Below are 21493 nucleotides of genomic sequence, written 5' to 3'. Positions count from 1 at the left end.
TTATTATTATTAGATATATTAACTTTTATCTGCAGAATATGTTTGACGTTTCGGCAGCTTTTGTATAGAAAAAATGTCAATACGCTATACTAGTTAATTCCTCAGATATAAGTTAACTGATGATTAAAAAATCGGCCCTTAAAGGTATAACTAATTTACTAAGATAACTGAAGAAGACATAAAATTATTAACGGTAAAAATGTCCAGTTATGTCAATAACCATTAAAAAAATAGCAATAAAACCTTTTAGTTAAATGTATAACGCCATTAAAAGTTAATTAAAATTTAACAGTGCTGACAGATATCATTGGTTAATTAGTTTTATTTCTACTCGTAGGTACTAATCTTTAAGTTAAAGATTAAATAAAATACCGACTTCTAAAAAAATTGATACTCTTTAATACATATTTAGAATGCAAAAGTAACGTAATTTTAAAATTAAAATTAAGTAATGTCGATCTGTTTACGGGCTTTCACGCCAGAACTACTGAACCGATTGAAATGAAAGTTATATACAGATACATAGTCTAGCTATTTTTTACCTATTTAGTTTCTCCCGGGGCTTTTGGAAAAAGCTAGTATTTTAACAGTTTCTTTTTTAAAGATTTTCATTTTCAAAACCAATGCGGTATTACTAAAAAGCACGGCGAACTCATTACACAGTGCGTAAAGATTATATTAAAGTTTAAATTTAATTAATAGTTAAAACAACACAGCGACACATTAACTAGAATTTTACGATATTTTAACGACTTTTCATTTATCAATTCTGCTTTTATGATAACCATGGGCTATTGAGCTAAATGACGAATAAAAAATATCATTTGAATACTAATTCATTTTAATATATTGCGCAAGTTCTAAGAAATAGTGGTATTTCTAACCTAAACAACAATATGTTTTTATTTAATTTATATAGTTAATATTAAATCATAATTAAAGATAATACAAAAGAATGCCTTTCCTATTATTTAAAATAAAACTAAACTTTCTAATTAATAAATATTTTTTTATACACAAATTATTCTTTCTTGCCATTTAATCAGACTACAGATAAAAAATCAGTATGCATAAATTATATAAAAGATAATAATCAGTTGAATAATTTATGATAATTATGTAGACGCCTATTCTTAAATCAATGTTTCATGAATATTGATATAGCAGATTAGCAGAATCTTGATATACAAACATACATACATAATTTAGATACGATTATGGGTTGATCTGATGTAAACACGGGAGGCGACAGTTTTTGAATAGTTTGAATACGTAAACTGAGTATTTTAGGTAGGAATTCAAGCCATGAGAGGAAAGCGTTTCTAATCAATAATTTTATTTCTATTTAAATTCAGTACTTTTACGTAAATGTAAACAAAAGAATCATTTTCTCTTTTTTCCTTACTGATATTATCAGTTACTTGTGAGATGACGGCAGATAGAAGAGTATGGAAGAAGAAAAGATGCTGCGCCGACCCCAAATAAAATTGGGATAAGGGCAGGAGGATGATGATGATGATGATTATCAATTCTAAAGTATATCTGCCTGTTCGTCGCACTTTCACGTCAAGAGTACCTACTGAGACTATTTAGTCCGGTTCAAATAACAATTTATCTAGCCTAGAAGCTGAAAAAGGACATAATTTTTATCCGGTTCAGATGAATAGTTTTCTTTGGATGCCGTTGGAACTGCGTGAAAAAGCAACTTCAATATAACAAAATAAATAAATAAATCATTTATCACTTCACTTTGTACATAATTTTACAATATTTAGCTGAATTATTAATAAGTGCTGATGCATGATTTTAAGAAACAATTCTCAATATAAAACTAACGTCAGTTAGATTTAATATTATATTTTCTAAATGAAGTAACCGTCGTACATTTAATTACTCTGCAGTTAGTTATTTGTCCATTATTTGACGGTTATTCCGCAATAATAAAGCTCGTTAAAGGAAACTGTTAATTTAATACTCTGAAATAGTAGAAATCTGCTTGAACCATAAGACTTATGTTTGCAACATGGAGAACAAAACTAGCAGAGATGTCATAATGCAAAATCTCCTAAGCAAGTAGCGCGCCAAAATGCGGGTGTTCGGGGACAAGGAACGTTACTAGCTCCGCTTTTACACGCCTTCTATGGACCCCGCATATTATTTTGAAAATAAAATCACCAATCAATCAAGACCAATCTTTGACAGCTTGGTTTTGATTTTGACAAGAACGTCTCGTTAGTTCTATGTAACTGATCACGCCTACCGTATATTGCTTGATCTATAAGAAGGCGCCTGACCTACCTTCCTTATGGCATCTCCGCTATCTTTCCTTTCTCCGTGGTCTGTAATCATGAGTTTTACTATTACATAGCATTACTTGCTTAATTTGAAGAGAAAGCTAGCAAATAATGACATGTGTGAGTATCACTTGAGTTAGATATCTTCCAATTATAAGTGAATACACGTCTAGCTAAGAAAGTTTATACTATAGTAAAGAAAAAGATTTTATATAGTTTTGCCAGACTTAGTTTATACTGTTCTTAGTGAAGGCATTAATTAAAGTATGTCTTTTTATCATGATAATTTTAGAAGTAAAGAAGTAAACTTGGTTTAAGGCAAGTCTTCGAAAATACCTTAAGTAAGATAAGACTGCAACATCCGTATTTAAAAATAGATGTACACGGAAATAGTACGCGTGACTAGGGTGACATAAAAACAAGGGGTGACATTTACAGAGGTATAGTGATGGTGTCCCGAAATAAATACATTAACGTGTGGACCCTTATCTTTCCACAACTTTCACGCAAAGGAAAAAACTTAAAGAAATAACAAAAATAGTTTTAAGAACTAAAAAACACGCTAGTCATGTATTGTCAAAAAATGTATTTTCATCAGAACTCAAAGCGTGTGCAAAATTGTATCCTAATCGAAGACCGGGAAGTGGATCAAATTAAGATTCCAAGATTTTCTTATTTACATATTATTTAATCAGTTACAAGTGAAGATAATAAAAGCGTGTTAAAAAGATAAAAAATTGTTTTCCATTACCATGATACTAATTAACCACTTAAAAATAATTAAAACTCAATAACACTTGAAAATTATGACCAAAAAGTCAAAGTCCAGACGATATACTGTTTTTATGGGTCATTATTATTTGTCCCACTTTCCTCTTATAACTTGGGCCACAGATTAAATTTAAATGTATAATTGTCAGACTGATTTACATAGGCATTTTGTTAGGCTGTGTCAGAACCGTGTCTGACTATCAGAAGCCGAGTTAGAGTATTTAAGGAATCTATAACTATGAACAGGTAGTTCGACATACATAGAAATGGTTGAATGAATATAAATTGTTTGATTAGTATTTTTTTTGTAATAACAATTGACTTATTTGGTAGTTTCTTGAATGCCTCATTTTTATATATTTTGATGTCTTTTCGATTTGTATTGAAATATGGAATATCTTTTGTGTATTAACAACCATTTTTTTTTTTCAAAAATCATTTTTCAAAATGTATTTCATGTCATATCTTTTTTGACTACCGAAGTGCTTAAAACGTAAATTGCCGACTATACCAACGAAAAATTAAAAACCTCATTTCAAAAATTAAAATTAAGCTATTAAGCATAAAACGTGCTTAGATTCAAAGTCCCACTGTTAGAAGATAAAAACCGAGCTCGGTACGGGTTTCTTTAGAAAACCGCGCTTAACGCTGCTTTTCAAAAGATTGCGTTTGTGTACTAAGTAATGACATAGGGTGTCTCAACAGTGTCCTTGTACTAAGATAGATAGATATGTAAGTATATTTTGTGCTTTTGTACATGGTTTTGTGTTTAGAAGGTGTATTCTTTCAATGTGAAAATGTCGGTAATAGGTAGTAGGTACTACTATGGTATATAGGTACCCACACTGGTAGATATTACGTAGTAAGTTAAGACATTATTTCATATTGAGGATCTAGCTAAAAGCTATATCGTTTTTGTAAACGGTACCTCGAATAATTTGAGGCAAAAAAAAGAAAATATTTGTTTCAATTTGTTAAATAATGCTGGTTTTATCTGACCAACTAATTTCATTTGCAGAATTGGCCACCCACAACCCTTGCAAAAGGAAAAAACAAAAGACAATCATTTCTAGACTAGCATTCGATTTACACAAATCATTACAAAACATACTCGAATAGCGATTGCGATGCATCGAAACACCAAACATTATAGGTTAATCAATTCGATTATTACATATTACATTATCCACAAATTGCATGTGATTTAGCAATAATAATGCCACTATTATACACAATTTTCAGCCAACAATTATTAATTTTAATTCCATAATTGAGTAGTGAATGCAATTTCGTAATATCTCGATGATAATACGATCAGTTTCGATAATAACCTTGGTTTTAATGATGGTTATTTTTTACTCGATTTCAATGTGTAACCGATTATAAAATCGATTTTATTTATTAAAAGTGTAGTACAATATCGACTTTGTTACGGATTAAGGTTTTGAAATTGTATGACTTGTTTGATTAACAAATAAGAATGATAATGGTATATTATTTTGCGAACTTAATTCAGTAACAATAGTGATGTCTTTGATTAGATGAAATGCCACTATAGATCAAGCTTATTCTTTTAACCTTAGGTTAAGACCTTTAGGTCGAAACCCCCTCTACTTGACCTTACTTATAGAATATTCTATACTTTTATTTCTAGAAATATTTATACAATTTTCAGTTAACTCTTTTTTTATTTAAGTGCATATTACTGTTATTCTTCTTATCTCCAATTTTATTTATTTTCTTGCTAAACTTTAGGATATTTTGCAGCAATAATTTTGGGATGTTTTTTAAGCATATAATTTTAATTCTTCCTGTCTAACCTTCGTATTTTGTTCACAGAGTGCCATAGTGGGCTCGCGAGTGACTCTCCCGTGCCGAGTCGAGAACAAAGTGGGGGCGCTACAATGGACAAAGGACGACTTCGGGCTCGGCACACACCGCAACCTCAGCGGATACGACCGATATGCTATGATTGGGAGCGACGAAGAAGGTATGTTTACAATCTATTATTAATATTTATTTATCTTACAACATATTATTTATATTTTTAAATATAAGATTATTAATATTATGAATAGTATTTTCTTGTGTTCGTTTGTTTGTGTCCATCGCGAAGGACGCGCGGTACACTTCGGTACAAAACTGCTTCCATGTCTGCTTAGCGCGGTTCCAAGCCTAAAGGCTCCATAACTACTAAACTGATTTAAAAAATTCTTGTATCGTTAAAAAGCTACGCTATCTCCGAGTAATATAAGCTATATTTTACCTGGGCTGGGGAGTAGTTTCTACGGGACATGCATGAAAGTGTGGGAAACAGCTAATAACGAATATAGTTGGAATCCCTAAACACGCAGGAATTCTTTTCATGTCATTTTGAAGAAAAACTATCAGAAGTGTTATTCTAATGTAGAAGCCATAACAATGGATAGTAGTTTCTTGAAAGAAATAGTAAAATCTTAACCTTTAATATTTAAAGTATTAATTAATAGAAGAAGGATGTTCTGGTCGCAAAAATTCTTGCAAATCATGGGCATCTAAATTAAGACGTTATCTACCGGAGATTACTGACAAAATAATAAAGGCATTCGTGAGTCCTGCATCCGGCCTTATACGATTATAATGAAATTATTATTATGTCTGATCTGATCAATATATCGGGCACCTCAAAAAAAACATTACAGAGTGCAATAAGAGTACTTATTATGTACTTTACTGAAAAAAAAAAAAACAGAAACAATTCTCACGGTTTATTTATTTATACATTTTATTTATTTGTTTAAAATATTTTATACACATGATTCAAACGGACTATACGGCTTAGGCGTTCTCTGCCAGTCTTCCTTAGGTCAGGTTAGGATTTTAATGTCAGACTCAAGTATTCCGACTATTACAGTTGAATTTTCTACATAATTTATTATGAGAGTAAAAATATGACCGGGTTTAGAGGAACCATTAACAAATCTTCGCTTTTCCGAAATAATTTAGCCCAGTATGTTCCTTATTGCAATAAAAGAAAACATTGGTCGTTCATCGCTACGCATTTTGGCCATGACTCAGTTGTAAATAAAAACGCACTTTTAAAACACCAACGTATGTAAACAAAGTATTTTAAACTTTATGTCTTGTACATAAAGATGTAAATCGAATGTATCGTGTGAACACATTGTGTATCCAGAACAATTTTATCTTTTAGGGTTCAGTGGTGTAAGACATGAAATATGTTAGACGGCTATTACCAGATCTATCTAAGAAAAAAAAAATAGTTTATCTGTAAATTAGATTAAAATACTATTGGCTTTTGAAACTTAGTGAAATAAAAATGGCGTTTGTGTAAACTGTTATTTTTAATAATGAAATTCGCCTTAATTAAACAGTTTTATTTTATGCAAAATAAAAATACTTTCGCTACTTAAAAAAATAACATTTTTTGCATAAAATAAAATAAATTTAAAATTAAATTACGTTAACCGATTAGTCATGCAATAAAATAAAATCAATTATTTCTAACATACAGAACCCTTACCTTACCCAGCTCTCACGCAACCATTTACAAAAAAACTTTCGATTATTTGGCACACGAGTTCTCGCCAGAAAAAAATAACGCACGAACAGATATTTAGGTAAATTACTAAGCACTTGATGTATTTAGGGTAAAGGGGAAAGGGGGGTAGACTAGTCTAGCACCTGTTAGGTAAGAATTAGGGACAAGTTCGAAAATACTCGTGGGCTTAAAATATATGGTATTGTCTGTAGTTAGACGAATTTGAATTTTCCGCTTAGGGATAAATGCTGAAAAAGGGTTATTTTGAGAAAGTATAAAATTAATCAGATCTCAGTGGCGTGCACTTGGAGAGGCCTATGTCCAGCAGTGGACTGCGATAGGCTGATGATGATGATGATGGTAAAATTAATATTTTACCTCTTTATCTAATAAATTAAACTAGATAATAAAATACAAAGATTTAGTCGACTGTTAGTTGATTTTTGCTCATAAAATTAGTATGAAGATGAATGGAAGTACACACCTAACAACGATTAGGTATTTGTTCGGTATCAGACCGATTAAAAACTTTGATTGAATTCACGTTATCAAAAAAAAACCTACTAAGGGCCGACTAAATAGTCTGTTGTTTGCGCCCAGGCCAAAAGTGTGTGCGCTGACTGTAGACAGAAGCTTTTCAATAACACAACGATTTATCAACCTATATTAAGGAACATTGTTCCAAAAATAATAATCAAACTCCACTTTACTATTGAAGCGATAGTAACAAAGGAATCGATAACAAAAGCCTATAGGTTTCATACTTCCTCGTTTTATTGAAAGATGGGTAAAGATAAAGGTAAAGATAATTGGATGCTATTTATAGTCCAAAGATGAGCTTTAAGATAACCTGCCCTATCTTTGTAATAAGTATCTTTGTTTACACTGCCTGTTGACTGCAGTTTTACTTGCATCCTGAGGAAATTGCGGCACTCAGATGGAAGAAATTATTAGTAGGTATAGTGGTTTCCTGCGGTTCCGAGAGGAATATTTGCCTTTAGATAGAAACCGGCCAAGTGCGAGTCGGACTCGCGCACAAAGGGTTCCCTACCATTATTTATAAAACGGACAAAAAAATCACGTTTGTTGTATGGAAACCCCCCAAAATATTTATTTAAATCTAGTTTTCAGTATGCGTTGTTATAGCGGCAACAAACATATATCATCTGTGAAAATTTCAACTCTCTAACTATCACAGTTCACGAGATACAGCCTGATGACAGACGGATGGACGGACGGACGGACACAGTAGCGAAAACAAGAGGGTCCCGTTTTACCCTTTGGGTATGGAACCCTAAAAAGTAGCCTACGTCCTTACTCAGACCCAAATTTCCTTTAAACCTGTTCAGTATCTGGACTATTCGTGGACCAATTTTCGTTGAAATCAGTTCAGTAGTTTTTGCGTGGAAACGCGACAGCTAAACGGAGTTAGTTTTGCATTTTTAATGTTAGTTAGAATTATGCTTAATTGATGACAACATGTTCATTACACAAAAATATAACCGATTAAATCAATATCGATCATTGTTAAGAATACATAATTTCTCTGTAACCCTGCAAGGAAACCATTCATGACGTCATATTATTATTTGAAGATTCGCGAGCTTTGATTCGATAACCATTCAAAGTGTTGAATGATCGATCTTTTGATGTCTCGATATTTCGAGAAATCGATATTTTAAGTGGAAGGAGCTTTCGATCAAGATAGAGTTTGATATGACGTTTCCTATGCCTTGTATGCTGGCAATTTCAATATGGCGTTTGGTTCCTAGAATTTTCGACAGCAGTTCCCGCGTCTCAAGGGTACTGCTTCGCACACATGAATAAATAGTAGCCTACGTCTACTTAATATCAGCTATAGGTATTTCTGCTAACTTTCATCAAAATCGATAGCGTAGTTTTTGCGTGAAATGTGAACAAATATACATACCTTACCCTCATCTATACATCTCATCAGCATTACATAAAATTCTCTTCTTACCAGCAATAAATGTACGGCGCGATATAATTTCCGATTTCAATACAAGCGAATTAACAATCATAAATACATGCGTACCTAATAAACATGTACTATAAAATACTTATTTAATTACCCACATTTTTGTACGCGTAAACAATGACTATATTATCTAAAAACGTTCAGTGTAAGACAGACTCACGCACTGCTGACTGATGTTATCAAGATTCATAGAAATAGGGTTAGCAACTAAAAATATATTAATGTATTACACGTATTACTCTTTGAGGAGCTCGTGGCTAAGTATCAGCCACATGCGTCGATCATATGTTTAAGTGGGTCCGTGGATGGATGACCATCTTGTCATGACGAGTTCTTCCATGTTTCTGAAGGCATGTTAAATTGTAGTGGGCATCGGCAGTCATTTGAACATCTTTGACAGTCGTTATGGGTAGTCAGAAGCTAGAAAATCTGACAACCAGTAACTGGGCATGAGGTCAGTGACAAGCGGTCGCATCTTCTAAAAAGCTGGTAGTTATTCTGTGATGGACGATCATCAAATGACCGTTAGCAGCGGTGACGGAGAATGAGACTCTTACTGACTAAAACCCATCATGTTCCTTCGTAGGCCTTTTATGTAAAGTCTACCACTACATAGTTGGAAAAAAGTTAGGCAGACCAAAGTTGTCTTAGTACTGAATTTGGGCATCAGTCGATAGGTTCGGCTTGTGCAATAAGACATTGAAGGTATGCATTAAGCCACTTTTGCGCGATGCTTTTATATTACGATGTATGTACATCTAAATATAAAGAAAAACCATTCACTTTTCATTTCATATCTTTGCATCAGTCGGTATTATTAGACTATTTACGCAACTAAGTCAATGACCGCTCAAATCTTGGCTAGCAATAAGCAATAATATTTGACGAACGTGGATTGCTTTCAAGGTTATACGCAATTTATTTGGCAGAAGAAAAACAATAGTAAAATTTCAAAGGCAATTTGTGTCCAAAAAACCTCGTGATATAGGTAAAAACAACACTTAAAAACTAGACTGATTGTACTAAAAATAGATCTGGCAGGAATGGTGAAAAGTACCGAAAATATTTGCCAATGAAAGATTTCTTTTATCACAATGTTTTTAATGTGAACCGTTTAAGAATAGCTCACACAGATAGTAAGATATTAGCTTGTCAACAAGTTAACTGCCTGACATACGTCTAGTGTATGATGAAAAATATTTGCCAGATTTATTTAAGATTTTCTAGACAACTGATAAGCGTGTTATGGGACTAATACTGAGGTAGGTGATGATTTTAATAGCACCTTTTGATACTGTTTATAAACATCAGTACAAATATAAGGGCATTAAGAAACAATTGATTCCTTACAAGACGATGTCCCTATGTTTTTTTTATGACAGCCAGTGGATGCAAAAGAGTTCACAAAAGGATGACATGTACCGAAAAATTGTATAGCTTTCCCATATGATAACAAAAAGAAAAATTAAAATATATACATACTTTCACTCCAACTATTTTAATTTGACAATTGTCTGTCTAGGGACATACGAGTACCTATAGCATCTATCTGCATTAATGAATCGACAAATTCTTATACCTGATAATATTCCCACGTCCATTAATATAACCCCAAAAACAATGGTCAGATGTAAACACAAGATTACCTCAGCACCTTTTACCGTGGCGATGAAAAATGTATTTTTAACATTTTAAAGACACGTTGAACTTAGAACATTTAAAATACTGGAACCGCTATAAGCACAAATGTCTTTGCAAGAAGTGGCGAGGCAACTCAATAAATAGTAATATAGTTCAGTCCTGTATTGTCGATCAATAATAGTGAAAAGTGGGCGTTTTGGGGGCTGCCTTTGGTAAATTTTGACTTTCAAATAGTGCTGTTTTGCAGTCAAGTTTGAATAATTATTTTGAGTTTGAGAATGCCATGAAACCTTGACGCACATACATATGTGAATACGGATGTAAGTGGTAATCTTGTGTCTTTACCACGAATAAAGACACGGCTTTTCCAGTTGTCTATATTATCTTAGACGTCGAACGATCTTCTTAAGTGGGCTTCGTAAACCTGAGCTCTTTTCACTCAGTTAAAAATGAAATTTACCGTATTTCTCTGGTCCGTTCTGCAGACACGCTTTATTTATATTTCTGTGTACGCTGGGGCAGATGGAAAAAGATATTTCATTTTTCTATGTACGTATGTAGGTTTGTTGGTCTGTGCAAACATACATTTATATGGTTACGTGCATTTTATTTGGGTCAGCGCAACTTTAAATGTTGGTCCTGTTTAAGTTAAATCTGTTAGAGAAAATTGTAGCTTAGTGTAATATTTTATTCTTTGATATATTTCTATTTATTTAAAGTGCGGTCTTTATGAATCGGTTTCTAGTTTTAATTTATTCTATCTATACCAATTTTTTCATGATCGTATTACTATAGCATATATTATCCCAATCTTTTCGTCATCGTATTAATTATTTTTAAGAGATTTATTTACAGTTAAGTTTGTACACAGCTTAACCGCTGTAGGCTATTTCCCAATAATGTTGCGGTCGGTTTCAGACATTCTAGCTTCCGTATATCCGTAAAAGAATAGATCGCTCACAGAATCAAACTTAGTAAAGCTTACTTTGTTGATAAAATACAAACCAAAGAACTAGCTACATCTCAACTTTGTCTCACAATCTACCGACAAACCAAGGTGGCTACTTTCGTTCCACTTCAAGTGTAAAACAAAAAGTGTAACTTGAATCTTTGATTGAAATACTTACCAACTTTAATTGGCTGCAAAGTATTTGTTGGTCCGTTGTTATTAATTATTTCGTCCGTTGTTTTAATAATAGAGAAGGCCTTAAAGTTTACTTGTAGATATAAAAGCTTTTTGTTCGAAATTGGAGCTTTCATTTTAAGTGAAGACTTCTTAGCATTTCGATAACGTTTATTGTTTGAGGACCTCATTATTATTAAACTATTAGTGAAATGTATTACACTATACAAAAATGTAAGTCAGTCACAAAACATACCCAGCGGGGCCCAGCAGGGCCAAGGCCTGCCGGGGCTGCGGGTTGTTCGAAAGAGATACCGCGGCCCTGGTACATAAAAGGCCTATGACGGAACACGACGGTTTTTAGTCAGTAAGAGTCTGACACTCCCTCACCGCTGCTAACCCACAGCGGGAAGTGTCATTTGATGATTTTTGACGTCGGAAAAAAAAAGTCACAAAACATACGTCTTCAAAGTATTATCATCTTGGTATATGTTGTCGAGAAGAAATAGCTCTCTTTCGTTAAGACCGCCAAACTATTTGTGTTTGTATTTTACAGTATTGTGAATTATTATTATGGTGCACTATAAAGAATAATCTTTCTATCTACTAATCATAGCTGTTAAGCAAGTGTCTATGAATTTTAGCATAAATAGCCAAAATTAGTATCGAAGTTTTTCCACAACCTTTCTAAAACAAAAGACATGCAAAAACTAAAAACATTTAAAATATCATCATCTCGATAAACTGAAAGACCTAATCCACGAATAGTCTACCTTACAAAATTATCCGTCTATATTTAATTATAAGAACTGAAGTATTGTAATCCCGGAGCGACGTTCATTTTTATCGAGCCGGCACAAAACGGGGTTGTCAGCTTATTAAATAGGAGACCCAGTTAAAGTGCTGTAGGATCATCTTTTAGAGATAACTTTATTAGTTTTATTGTTCTGAGTGGCAATATTAATGAGGGAGGAATAATAGCTGGTGATTGCATTCAGAGATTTATTTTTAGACTTTGATTTAAAAGTAATATTGTAAGGGAGTGTATTTTAGTGGTTTGATAACATAGCTTGTAAAATGGTATACATTTGAGAACTATACTTACAATGTCGATAATAATTGTCCTGAACCTAATATGAAGAGCATAAATGGGGGGGGATCGAACTCACGACTTTTTGACCACTAGGCAAACGTATTAACCATTGCATTATTATGGCCTCTATTATTATTGACAATGTCCAATATTGGATGTAAATGTTTAATTTTAACGTCTTTCGTTTGTTTCAGGGGACTTCTCTCTAGACATCAAAGATCTGACCTTGGAAGATGACGGACAGTATCAGTGCCAAGTCAGCTCCGGTCATAATGGTGAGTTGTATTAAATATTACCTACATAATACCTACTAGCTGTTATCTGCAGTGTTTTTAGAATTGTGAGTGGACCACTTTACAAAAATCGCTCTATGAATAAGAGGTAGGTATACTTCTCCATGCCTGGAGAAGGGAGTGGATGTAAGTATGACGTCTGACAGAGAGGAATGCAAGAAAAAGACATGTTGCGCCGACCCCAAATGACTTGGGAACAGGGCAGGAAGACGATGATGATTTTTCTCATTGCCTCAATGTGTTTTATCTATTCTTTAAGCTCCAAAACATATTCTTAGTTAAGACATTATAGTGTAGCCGACAGACAAGCAGTAAGTATTTTGATCACACGATCATCATCAGCCAATTATGAGTTTCCATAATTAGATCTCTTTCGTTTGTAATTGTCATAAGAGTACTAATTAAGGACACAAGCTTATTGTTTCCACCAGTATCCTAGTTATTGTCAATAGTTCAATTATGAGATATAATGGGAACACTTACAACGATAACGAGTATCGTATGTAGATAATTATTAATAGAAAGAATAACGGAACTTTTGTAACTCCTAATGAGAAATATGTCTTATGTATGTTTTGTCTTGTTATGAGAAATAATTTTCTATTATTGGTATTTATTAATATAATGTGTGTATATTACAAGAATGTATGACTCCATATTTTTTTTGTCATAATGCTGAGTGTATGTGAAATCATGTTACTGTCATATCTTTGTCTGGAATCACCAATCCGCATTGAGCAATTCCTTCTCTGTGTGAGAAGAGGCCACAGCCCTGTAGAGTGATCGTAAAAAGGCTAATGATAATCATACATACCAAGACAAACAACGTTTTCCATTCAAAGTCCTGGTATATAAAGGGCTTAAGAAGAAACATGTTGAGCTTTAGTCAGTAAGAGTCTGACACTCCCTCACGCTGCACCCACAGCAGAAAGGGTCCTTTGATTAAGTGTTGATTTCCTGACAGGACCCAAATTATATTTTTTTTTAAGATAACAATATTGACCAGCTGTTGATCTAAATTTTACAATACAGTAGCAAGTGAAGACCTTAATAAAGTTTCCAATAACATCACACTATGAGTCTCAAGCGTTTTATAGTTTGTCCTTTTAAGTACTAGATATTGGTTTTCCCATGAGAAAAACAGTTAAGTACTTAAACTACAAAAGAGATTTACGTCTAAGCTTTTGTTAATGTCTTCACCAGCGGTGGCTTTCGAAGTCGTTAAGATTATTACGTGGTTTTACATTGTCAAAACTATAACAAAGTGTTATGTATTAAAATTATTTAAAATAAAATGAAATTAATGGTACAGGAAATCAACATGTATAGTGAAGCCTAGCTAAACAAAATATGTAATTACAAATCATATTTTTATTTACTTCAAGTCATTGAAAATTACAGTTATTTCTATTTTATGTACATATGACTCAGCAAAGCAACGCACAGATGAAATAATGTAAAATGATTAGCAAAATATACGATATATCACGCTTTGCGAAACGTTTAATATTTTTAGAAACATTTAATTTAATGCTTGTATGAAAGATTCATTCCTTCATTATTTAATTTTAGTATATTAATTTCACATTAAAACAGTGAAAACGAAGTAATCAGTAATCATTTTAAAATCGCAACAAATTCTTCTATTCATGGTTTCTTCCACTATCAACTATGCAAAGCAGTATTGCCAGCAACTCAGCAATATGTTGATGAAACTTTGTTTCAAATAAAAGTTTACCATGGCTTAGGCCTTAGTTTGCTGAGAAAACAACTGTACTTTAAAAAAATTACGTAAAAAATTTTGTGCTGTAGTGAATTTGGACCGTAAGAAAGCTAAAAGTTCTCTCAATCGTATCCAAAAAATCACCATTAATCTAACGTTCCCAATCTCTTTTTACCAGGTGAGCCAGCAATCCGCTCCCGCTACGCTCAACTCACAGTGCTGGTTGCTCCCGAAGCACCCAGGATACTGAGAGGAGCGTTCATCGATGCCACTGAGGGTCAACCTGTTGAGATCGAGTGCGTCTCTTCGGGGGGCAAACCGGCTTCTGAGGTTTGTATGACATAATTTTGGTAATTGATAGTGTAAATGATCTAAAGTGCATGTAGTGCAAATAACTAGCTGACACTCTATCAGTAACGATTACAACCGGGCCTAAACTTATTTATTACAGCTTTTTGCTGTGTAACAAGGTCGCGATTTATATACCCGGAAAATACTTATTTGATTCTAAACTTTTTGCATTATTGGTTTGACACATTTTTTTTCCGTTTAGATCACTTGGTTGGACGGCAACCAATCCGTGATAAAGAAGCACGTCAAAAGCACCGTGGAACTGTTACCAGACGGACAGAGGTATAAAACCAGGTTAGTACTTCATATTCTTTATATATTAACTTCTAAAAGACAATGCCCCGTAGGTTACATTAACTTCTATATGACAATTAAATCATGTAAAACAAATTGTCCCCCAAAAGGATCCATTGATTATGATGACCATTAGGGTCAATTCCCACTGAAAGAGCAGCGGCCGGCAGCGGCCGTAAATGCAAGTGATTGAGAGCGAGCGCGGCCTCTTACATTCTCCGTGCTCTTACGGCCGCTGCCGGCCGCTGCTCTTTCAGTGGGAATTGACCCTTGTCTTTTGTTTTGCCACTAGGAAAACCTTCATATTTATTATAAGGTCATGAAGGTTACCCTAACAGAAGCTAGAAGCGTCTTCATCACTATATTCCTACCAAGGTTAATTTACCACAACAGAACAAGATATCCCCTCAATTAACCAATTAAACGGACACCGTACACCAACTAATTATGCATTGTCAATTGCAGATCAGTGCTGCGGTTAACGCCAGCTAAGGCTCACCACAATCAGACTATAACGTGCCAAGCACAGAACACAGCTGATAGGGCGCCAAGGATGGCTATTGTACATATAGAGGTAATTTGTATTAATTAGCCTGATTAATGGTTCTTTGAGGCAAGAAGTTCAGGGTTATGAGTGGTTTTATATGGATGATATTGTGATTGAGTTGAAAAGGCGAGTTTTTTAATGTGAGTGGGTTGTCAAAAATTCCCAAATTAAAAGGAAAAATAACTTTAAGGTTCTTCTGCCTCAAATGAATGAACCTGCCTGACCTGGTATCGAACCCACACTCTCGTACTCAAGAGGCTATTGCTTAACCACCAAACATATATTATATATCAGCATTAGAATTGCTTTTATGGAGATCTCGAAAGTCAACTCACACCTTCACAGTTTCTAATTTACAAATTATCCTATAGGTCAAATACGTGCCAAAAGTGAATGTGTCAATGACTTCTGGTCACAACCGCAAGATCCCCGAGGGGTCAGAGCTCAGGGTCCGTTGTGATGTCGACGCAAACCCCCCGGCTCAGATATACCGGTGGTATATCAATAATAATCCGGTAGTTGGTGATTATGCTGATGAGATGGTAAGTGAAATCTTTTATTTAAGTAATAGATTTTTTTCTATATTTTGGTACTTTTATTATAGGAACTGTTTTCTTGCGCCTGTCATACACTAGCTTCCCACCAGCAGTTTTATCTGGATACAAAGTTGCCTAGCTTTCCTCAACAATGGGCTATCTAACGCTGAATATTTTTTTATAAGCAACCTAGTAGTAGTAAACAAACAGCAATTATTTAAGTTGAAGATAGCTCATTTATGAAGGCTAGGTTTTTATTTGGGTGTATAGGTGAAAAGCCGCTGGCAGAAACTAGTCAAGAATAAAAAAAAATACTCAAATCATACCTATCTCTTAACATTTACTTTCAGTAGATACTGATAATTTTAATAGGCATTAAGAATATTTTGTTTCTTTCCACCAACCTTATATAGGAAAGCCCTCATTTAAATACATTCAGAGGAGAATAATAATTTCGGGATCCTTATCTCAAGATTAACATAAACGTTTATTTAAGCTGTTACTTACGCCGGACAAATTGCGACATTAATGTCTGACAGTGCGCTTCACAGTTGAGGAGATTTCGCAATAAATGTCGGACACATAGTGTCCGACATTTATTCATGTCATTCATAGTCATTGTCAGTCATTGTCATGTCATTCATAGTCTAAATTGCATGTAAACTTGTAAATATTGTGTGCACAATGTCTTTATTGGAACTGTAGTGTATATCAAGTCATAACATACTTGAAGGTTAAATTCTAAGAAGATAGTATAAGAAAAAATGCAAAAATAACTCCCTACATTTGTCATGCTTTAACGTCAAAACTACTAAACCAATTTTAATGAGCCTGAAAAGACGTAGGCTACTTTTCATCCGGATGCGGGACGCTACTGAGTAATTATTTAATGCAAAGAAATGGATCCCTCATAATCAACAAACCATGACATTAAAAAAATCTGTCATTGTTTTATCACTTAATTTTCAAGCAAAACAGTAAATACTGTATTACATAGTCCATTATAAACGGCAAAAACAAAATATGATATCCAACTATATGACATAACAAAACAACAAAATTGAGTCACCTTTCAACAATATCAACTTGCAATAAGCAATAGCAGCAACAAAACAAGCAACAGCCATTAATTCAGCAACAATGAGCAACAAACGTAACGTTAGCAAAACGACTGAATTTTATTTGGTCATCTACTGAAAAATGTAACAGTACTGCAGTCATTAGTGAGAAATTATTTTTGTGTCATTTATAACGCTTTTGACACAAGTAATATCATAAACATATTTTTTACTAGCTGCCCACTTTCTGCAACTGGGTAAAGAGTAGCTTGTGTCCTTTTGCAGGCTACGTTTCAGGAAAACAATTATCCGCAAGATAAAAAGTAGTCCTTATGCTTTCTCGGGCTTCAGACTATGGGTGTTAAATTTTGAATCGATTCAGTATTTTGGCGCGAAAGCTCGACTTTCACATTTATAATATTAGACAACTGGTCTTACCAAAGGGTATCGGGTTGCTAGGTAACTGGGTTGAAGAATCAGATAGGTAGTCACTCCATGTAATATTGATACTCAGCTGCATCTGATTGGACAAGAGGCCGAACTCAACACAGTTGGGAAAAGTATGACGCATGCTGCAATGCTGATTCGACTATTTTGTTTTAGATCATCTTTAATGTAACAAGAAAACACCACAAAGCTGTGGTCAGATGTGAAGTCAGCAACTCTGTGGGAAAAGGCGAAGGAAATACCACGTTAGAAGTTACTTGTAAGTACTGAAACATTTAGTTTTTAATTTCTAAACTATTTTTTAAGACTGTATGGTAAATATGAATGTTGAATGCGATGTGGTCAGTTTTTAAGATACTTTGTATTAGATCGATTTATATTCTATTTGTATGTTTACGATTACAATCATCGAGTAGTTCTATGAATTAAGTGTTCAGAACGAACTACGCAAGTGAGGTAACTGTGTCTTTCTTCCCTGCTTTGTTTCCCACATTGTGGTAGACTTATCTTACTCTTTGGTATGTTCCTGACTTATCTTTTCCACTTCGCTCTATCTTCAACGTCGTTCACGGACACCTAACACTCTCTCATATACTTCATCCCTCCATTTAGTTTTGGGAGTAGCCTCTAGATCAGTGGTTCTTAACCGGTGGTCCGCGGACCACTGGTGGTCCCTGGAGGCATTCCAAGTGGTCCGCGAAGCTTAGCTTTGACGACAATTTTTATCGACTTGTAATTGCGAGCGGGGATTTTCACACGGACGTATATCGGGTGTGTCGTACCTAGTCCCCCATTCATGAAAATGTATGTTTGGGCTACATTTTACGTGGTTTTGGTTTTGGGTCTTAAAAAATAATTAAAATTTCGCGCTCGCTTCGCTCGCGTATTCAGAAACTCAATGCCCTTATTTTTGCATTGGTCAACAAACAAAAAGTTAAGTACGTTTGGGCTAAATTTTACGTAATATTTTATTGAAGTCCGATAAAAATTTCGCGCTCGCTTCGCTCGCGTATTCAGAAACTGTATGCCCTTATTTTTGCATTTGTCAACAAACAAAAAGTTAAGTACGTTTGGGCTACATTTTACGTAGTATTTGGTTTAAGTCCGATAAAAATTTCGCGCTCGCTTCGCTCGCGCATTTGGAAACTACATAGGCAAGTTTTTCTTTATTTGCATTTGCTTACCTACACAACTGCCGACATGCGTTCAGCTTTGAGTAGAACTGACCCAAAAATTCAGTTTTTTTTTTTGATACATAATAAAGAAATGAGTGCTAATTTAGGTAAACCGATGAGGTGGTCCCCGGCAAGACAAACTTTAGTTAAAGTGGTCCCTCATGTCAAAAAGGTTAAGAACCACTGCTCTAGATCTTCGATTTTCAACATGTCTATTCAAGTAAAATAGTTCAGCCAATGTTTTAAACATTTTATTACACCGGCGTCACGCTCCGGTATTCTGTGGGTATAAACAACCGCCGTGTTTATACTGATGATACAACTGCCCATAACAACGTGCGCGGGCGCGGTGACGTCATAGTTGTATGCTCTGATTTTGAGGAACATGTTGAGGGAAATGATAATGTGTTAGAAAAGTAGGAGTTTTTCTATGGTTTAGAAATGAGATCAAAGCATTTGTAATTGAAAGTGTATAGGCTCATAAAGCTTTACTAGGTGAAAGGATAATTTGCAGTATGTGAACAAGCGACGAAATAACTGTAAGCATCATCTTATATTGAGATCTCAGTGTTGGTCGCTTTTTGGCTTACTGATCTTACTTTCATTAGTAACGTTTGTTTCTATGAAAATTGCCGCCCGTAAAGAAATAAGGCATTTGAAATTATAATCAAATAGTTGATTAAATCTACAAAATACTTTATGTACCTAAAAGAACATACAAACGTCTGACAAAATATTAATTTTTTGAACTTTAAAATACAATCAAATACATTTGTCCCCAGACCCACCAACATTCAGAACACGGCCTCAAAACGTGGAGACAGACATAGGATCCAGCGTGATCCTCAGCTGTGATGTGGACGGCCAGCCGCAGCCGGAGATCCGGTGGCTGTTCCACGAGCCGGGACGGATAGGGGTAAGTGAATACCATGATGGGGAAGGTCTCAGGACGTGGAGACAGACATAGGATCCAGCGTGGTGCTGAGCTGTGATGTGGATGGCCACCCGCTGCAGGTGATCCGGTGGCTGTTCCACGAGCCGGGCGGATAGGGGTAAGTGTATATGGTGGAATAACAGGTCTTTTCGGAACCCATGACGAATTAGCTATACTTTATGTTATGTCAGGTACAATCGATGTATTTTGTAGTGACAGACAATTTTCAGAGTTAGGGCAGAGAAATTGTTTTATTTTTTTTCAGCATCTTGATCCTTAACCCTAGTGCGCAGATATACGCAAGACACAATTGATTTTCTATTGTTTTGTAATAAGCGACCTACAAGTGGTTAATTGACATCGAATAAAAAATGTAGGTGAGTAAGGAAAGAGTATAGCCGTACTTACTATGCTTATTAAAGGACTTAAAAAAAATGTCTGACCTGGAAGTTCAAATGAGAACATATGTTTGTGGTCGGGCTTATTATCACTAAATCAACAAATTAGTCACCCATCTTAATATTGTGTTAAGGAAACCATGTGGTTGCAATAGCAATACATATTAAAATTTTATTTTATAACCAGCTATGTGGGATATCTCTGAAAACATTACGTCAATCCTATAAGTATTCCTGATGACTAACATCGTGTCTGACCGCAAAAACATGTGGGGATATTAGATCACTCATCATTCGGTGTTTATTATGAAGATGAGCGATTATTGTACAAATATTTAATGTTTAAAATGTCAGCCTGATTGCATCAGTATTATTTGTTTTTGATGGAGTGTTATGTCTCTACGGTCTGGTAATTACAAATGCAATTGCTGAGTATGTCATCTTATTTTCAATATCCCAACATTGGTTTGATAAGCATGTAATCTTAATAATAATTCCGATTTTATACCCTTGCGATCAATTAATTTTGATTTAAGCTCAGCTGACTAATAGTGGTAATACTGGTAATCCTTTACTTTGAGATTCATTACTGCCTATTGTTTTTTGTCTGTGTTAATCACTTTCTTGATTTCTACCTTCTTCCTCATCTTTCTTTCATGTTTATCTGTCCCCAACATTTTTCACCATATTTTTTCCAATTTTGGAACTTTATAAGACAGTGTTACGTGAACGTGTGATATCTTCCAGCAGGTCAAAGGAAAGGCCCCGAACTTGAAGGTCTACGTGAACAGGGAGACGGCAGGACGGTACATCTGCAAGGTCATCGAGGAAGGGTATCCTGAGATCGAGAGCGAAGCCACCATTTTTATTAAGAGTAAGTTTTTCTTACTTATGATATGGTGGACTTAAATGCTTTTATTGCCTTTTTCGGTGTCTCCACATTTCTCATAAGTTTTGAACAGATTACTTATTAACAGAATCTGGATTTCAAAATTAGATTACTTTGATTTCTACTTAATTTCAGTAGGTTTTATTTATAACAAAAGTATGTAGATTCATTCTTTTAACATATATTTATTTTTTCTTCACACAAATAGGTACCCGTCGAACATCCTTCGAATATAAAAAAGCTACAGTGCATTGTCATGACTACTTAGCATTGAACTGTTTTAAAACAATTTTTCTTATTTATTTATTTGAATACAACATGCAAAAATGTCTTTCAGTTATTTCTGTACAAATTGCTCGAAAGAAAAATATTTAAATGTCTTATGT

The 21493-nt window shown here is 34.3% G+C and overlaps 1 protein-coding gene across 4 annotated transcripts in view; it reads left to right on the top strand.

Moving 5' to 3' along the window:
* Positions 1-21493, top strand: part of LOC110380858 (irregular chiasm C-roughest protein) — an 81675-nt gene that overhangs the window by 49262 nt on the left and 10920 nt on the right. For 3 of the 4 annotated variants that reach the window (XM_049851500.2, XM_049851503.2, XM_049851501.2), the window contains exons 3-11: positions 4905-5055; positions 12657-12737; positions 14657-14808; positions 15032-15123; positions 15589-15697; positions 16042-16212; positions 17868-17970; positions 19669-19802; positions 20966-21092. In XM_049851500.2, coding sequence (XP_049707457.2) covers positions 4905-5055; positions 12657-12737; positions 14657-14808; positions 15032-15123; positions 15589-15697; positions 16042-16212; positions 17868-17970; positions 19669-19802; positions 20966-21092 — 1120 coding nt within the window. The remainder of the gene's footprint in view (positions 1-4904; positions 5056-12656; positions 12738-14656; positions 14809-15031; positions 15124-15588; positions 15698-16041; positions 16213-17867; positions 17971-19668; positions 19803-20965; positions 21093-21493) is intronic. The other variant, XM_049851502.2, reaches the window with a different exon arrangement.

The sequence above is a fragment of the Helicoverpa armigera genome, chromosome 28 (assembly GCF_030705265.1).
Source record: "Helicoverpa armigera isolate CAAS_96S chromosome 28, ASM3070526v1, whole genome shotgun sequence".
NCBI lineage: Eukaryota > Metazoa > Arthropoda > Insecta > Lepidoptera > Noctuidae > Helicoverpa > Helicoverpa armigera.
Note: the sequence above shows the minus strand (reverse complement) of the source record. Positions and strands in the feature narration are given on the sequence as shown.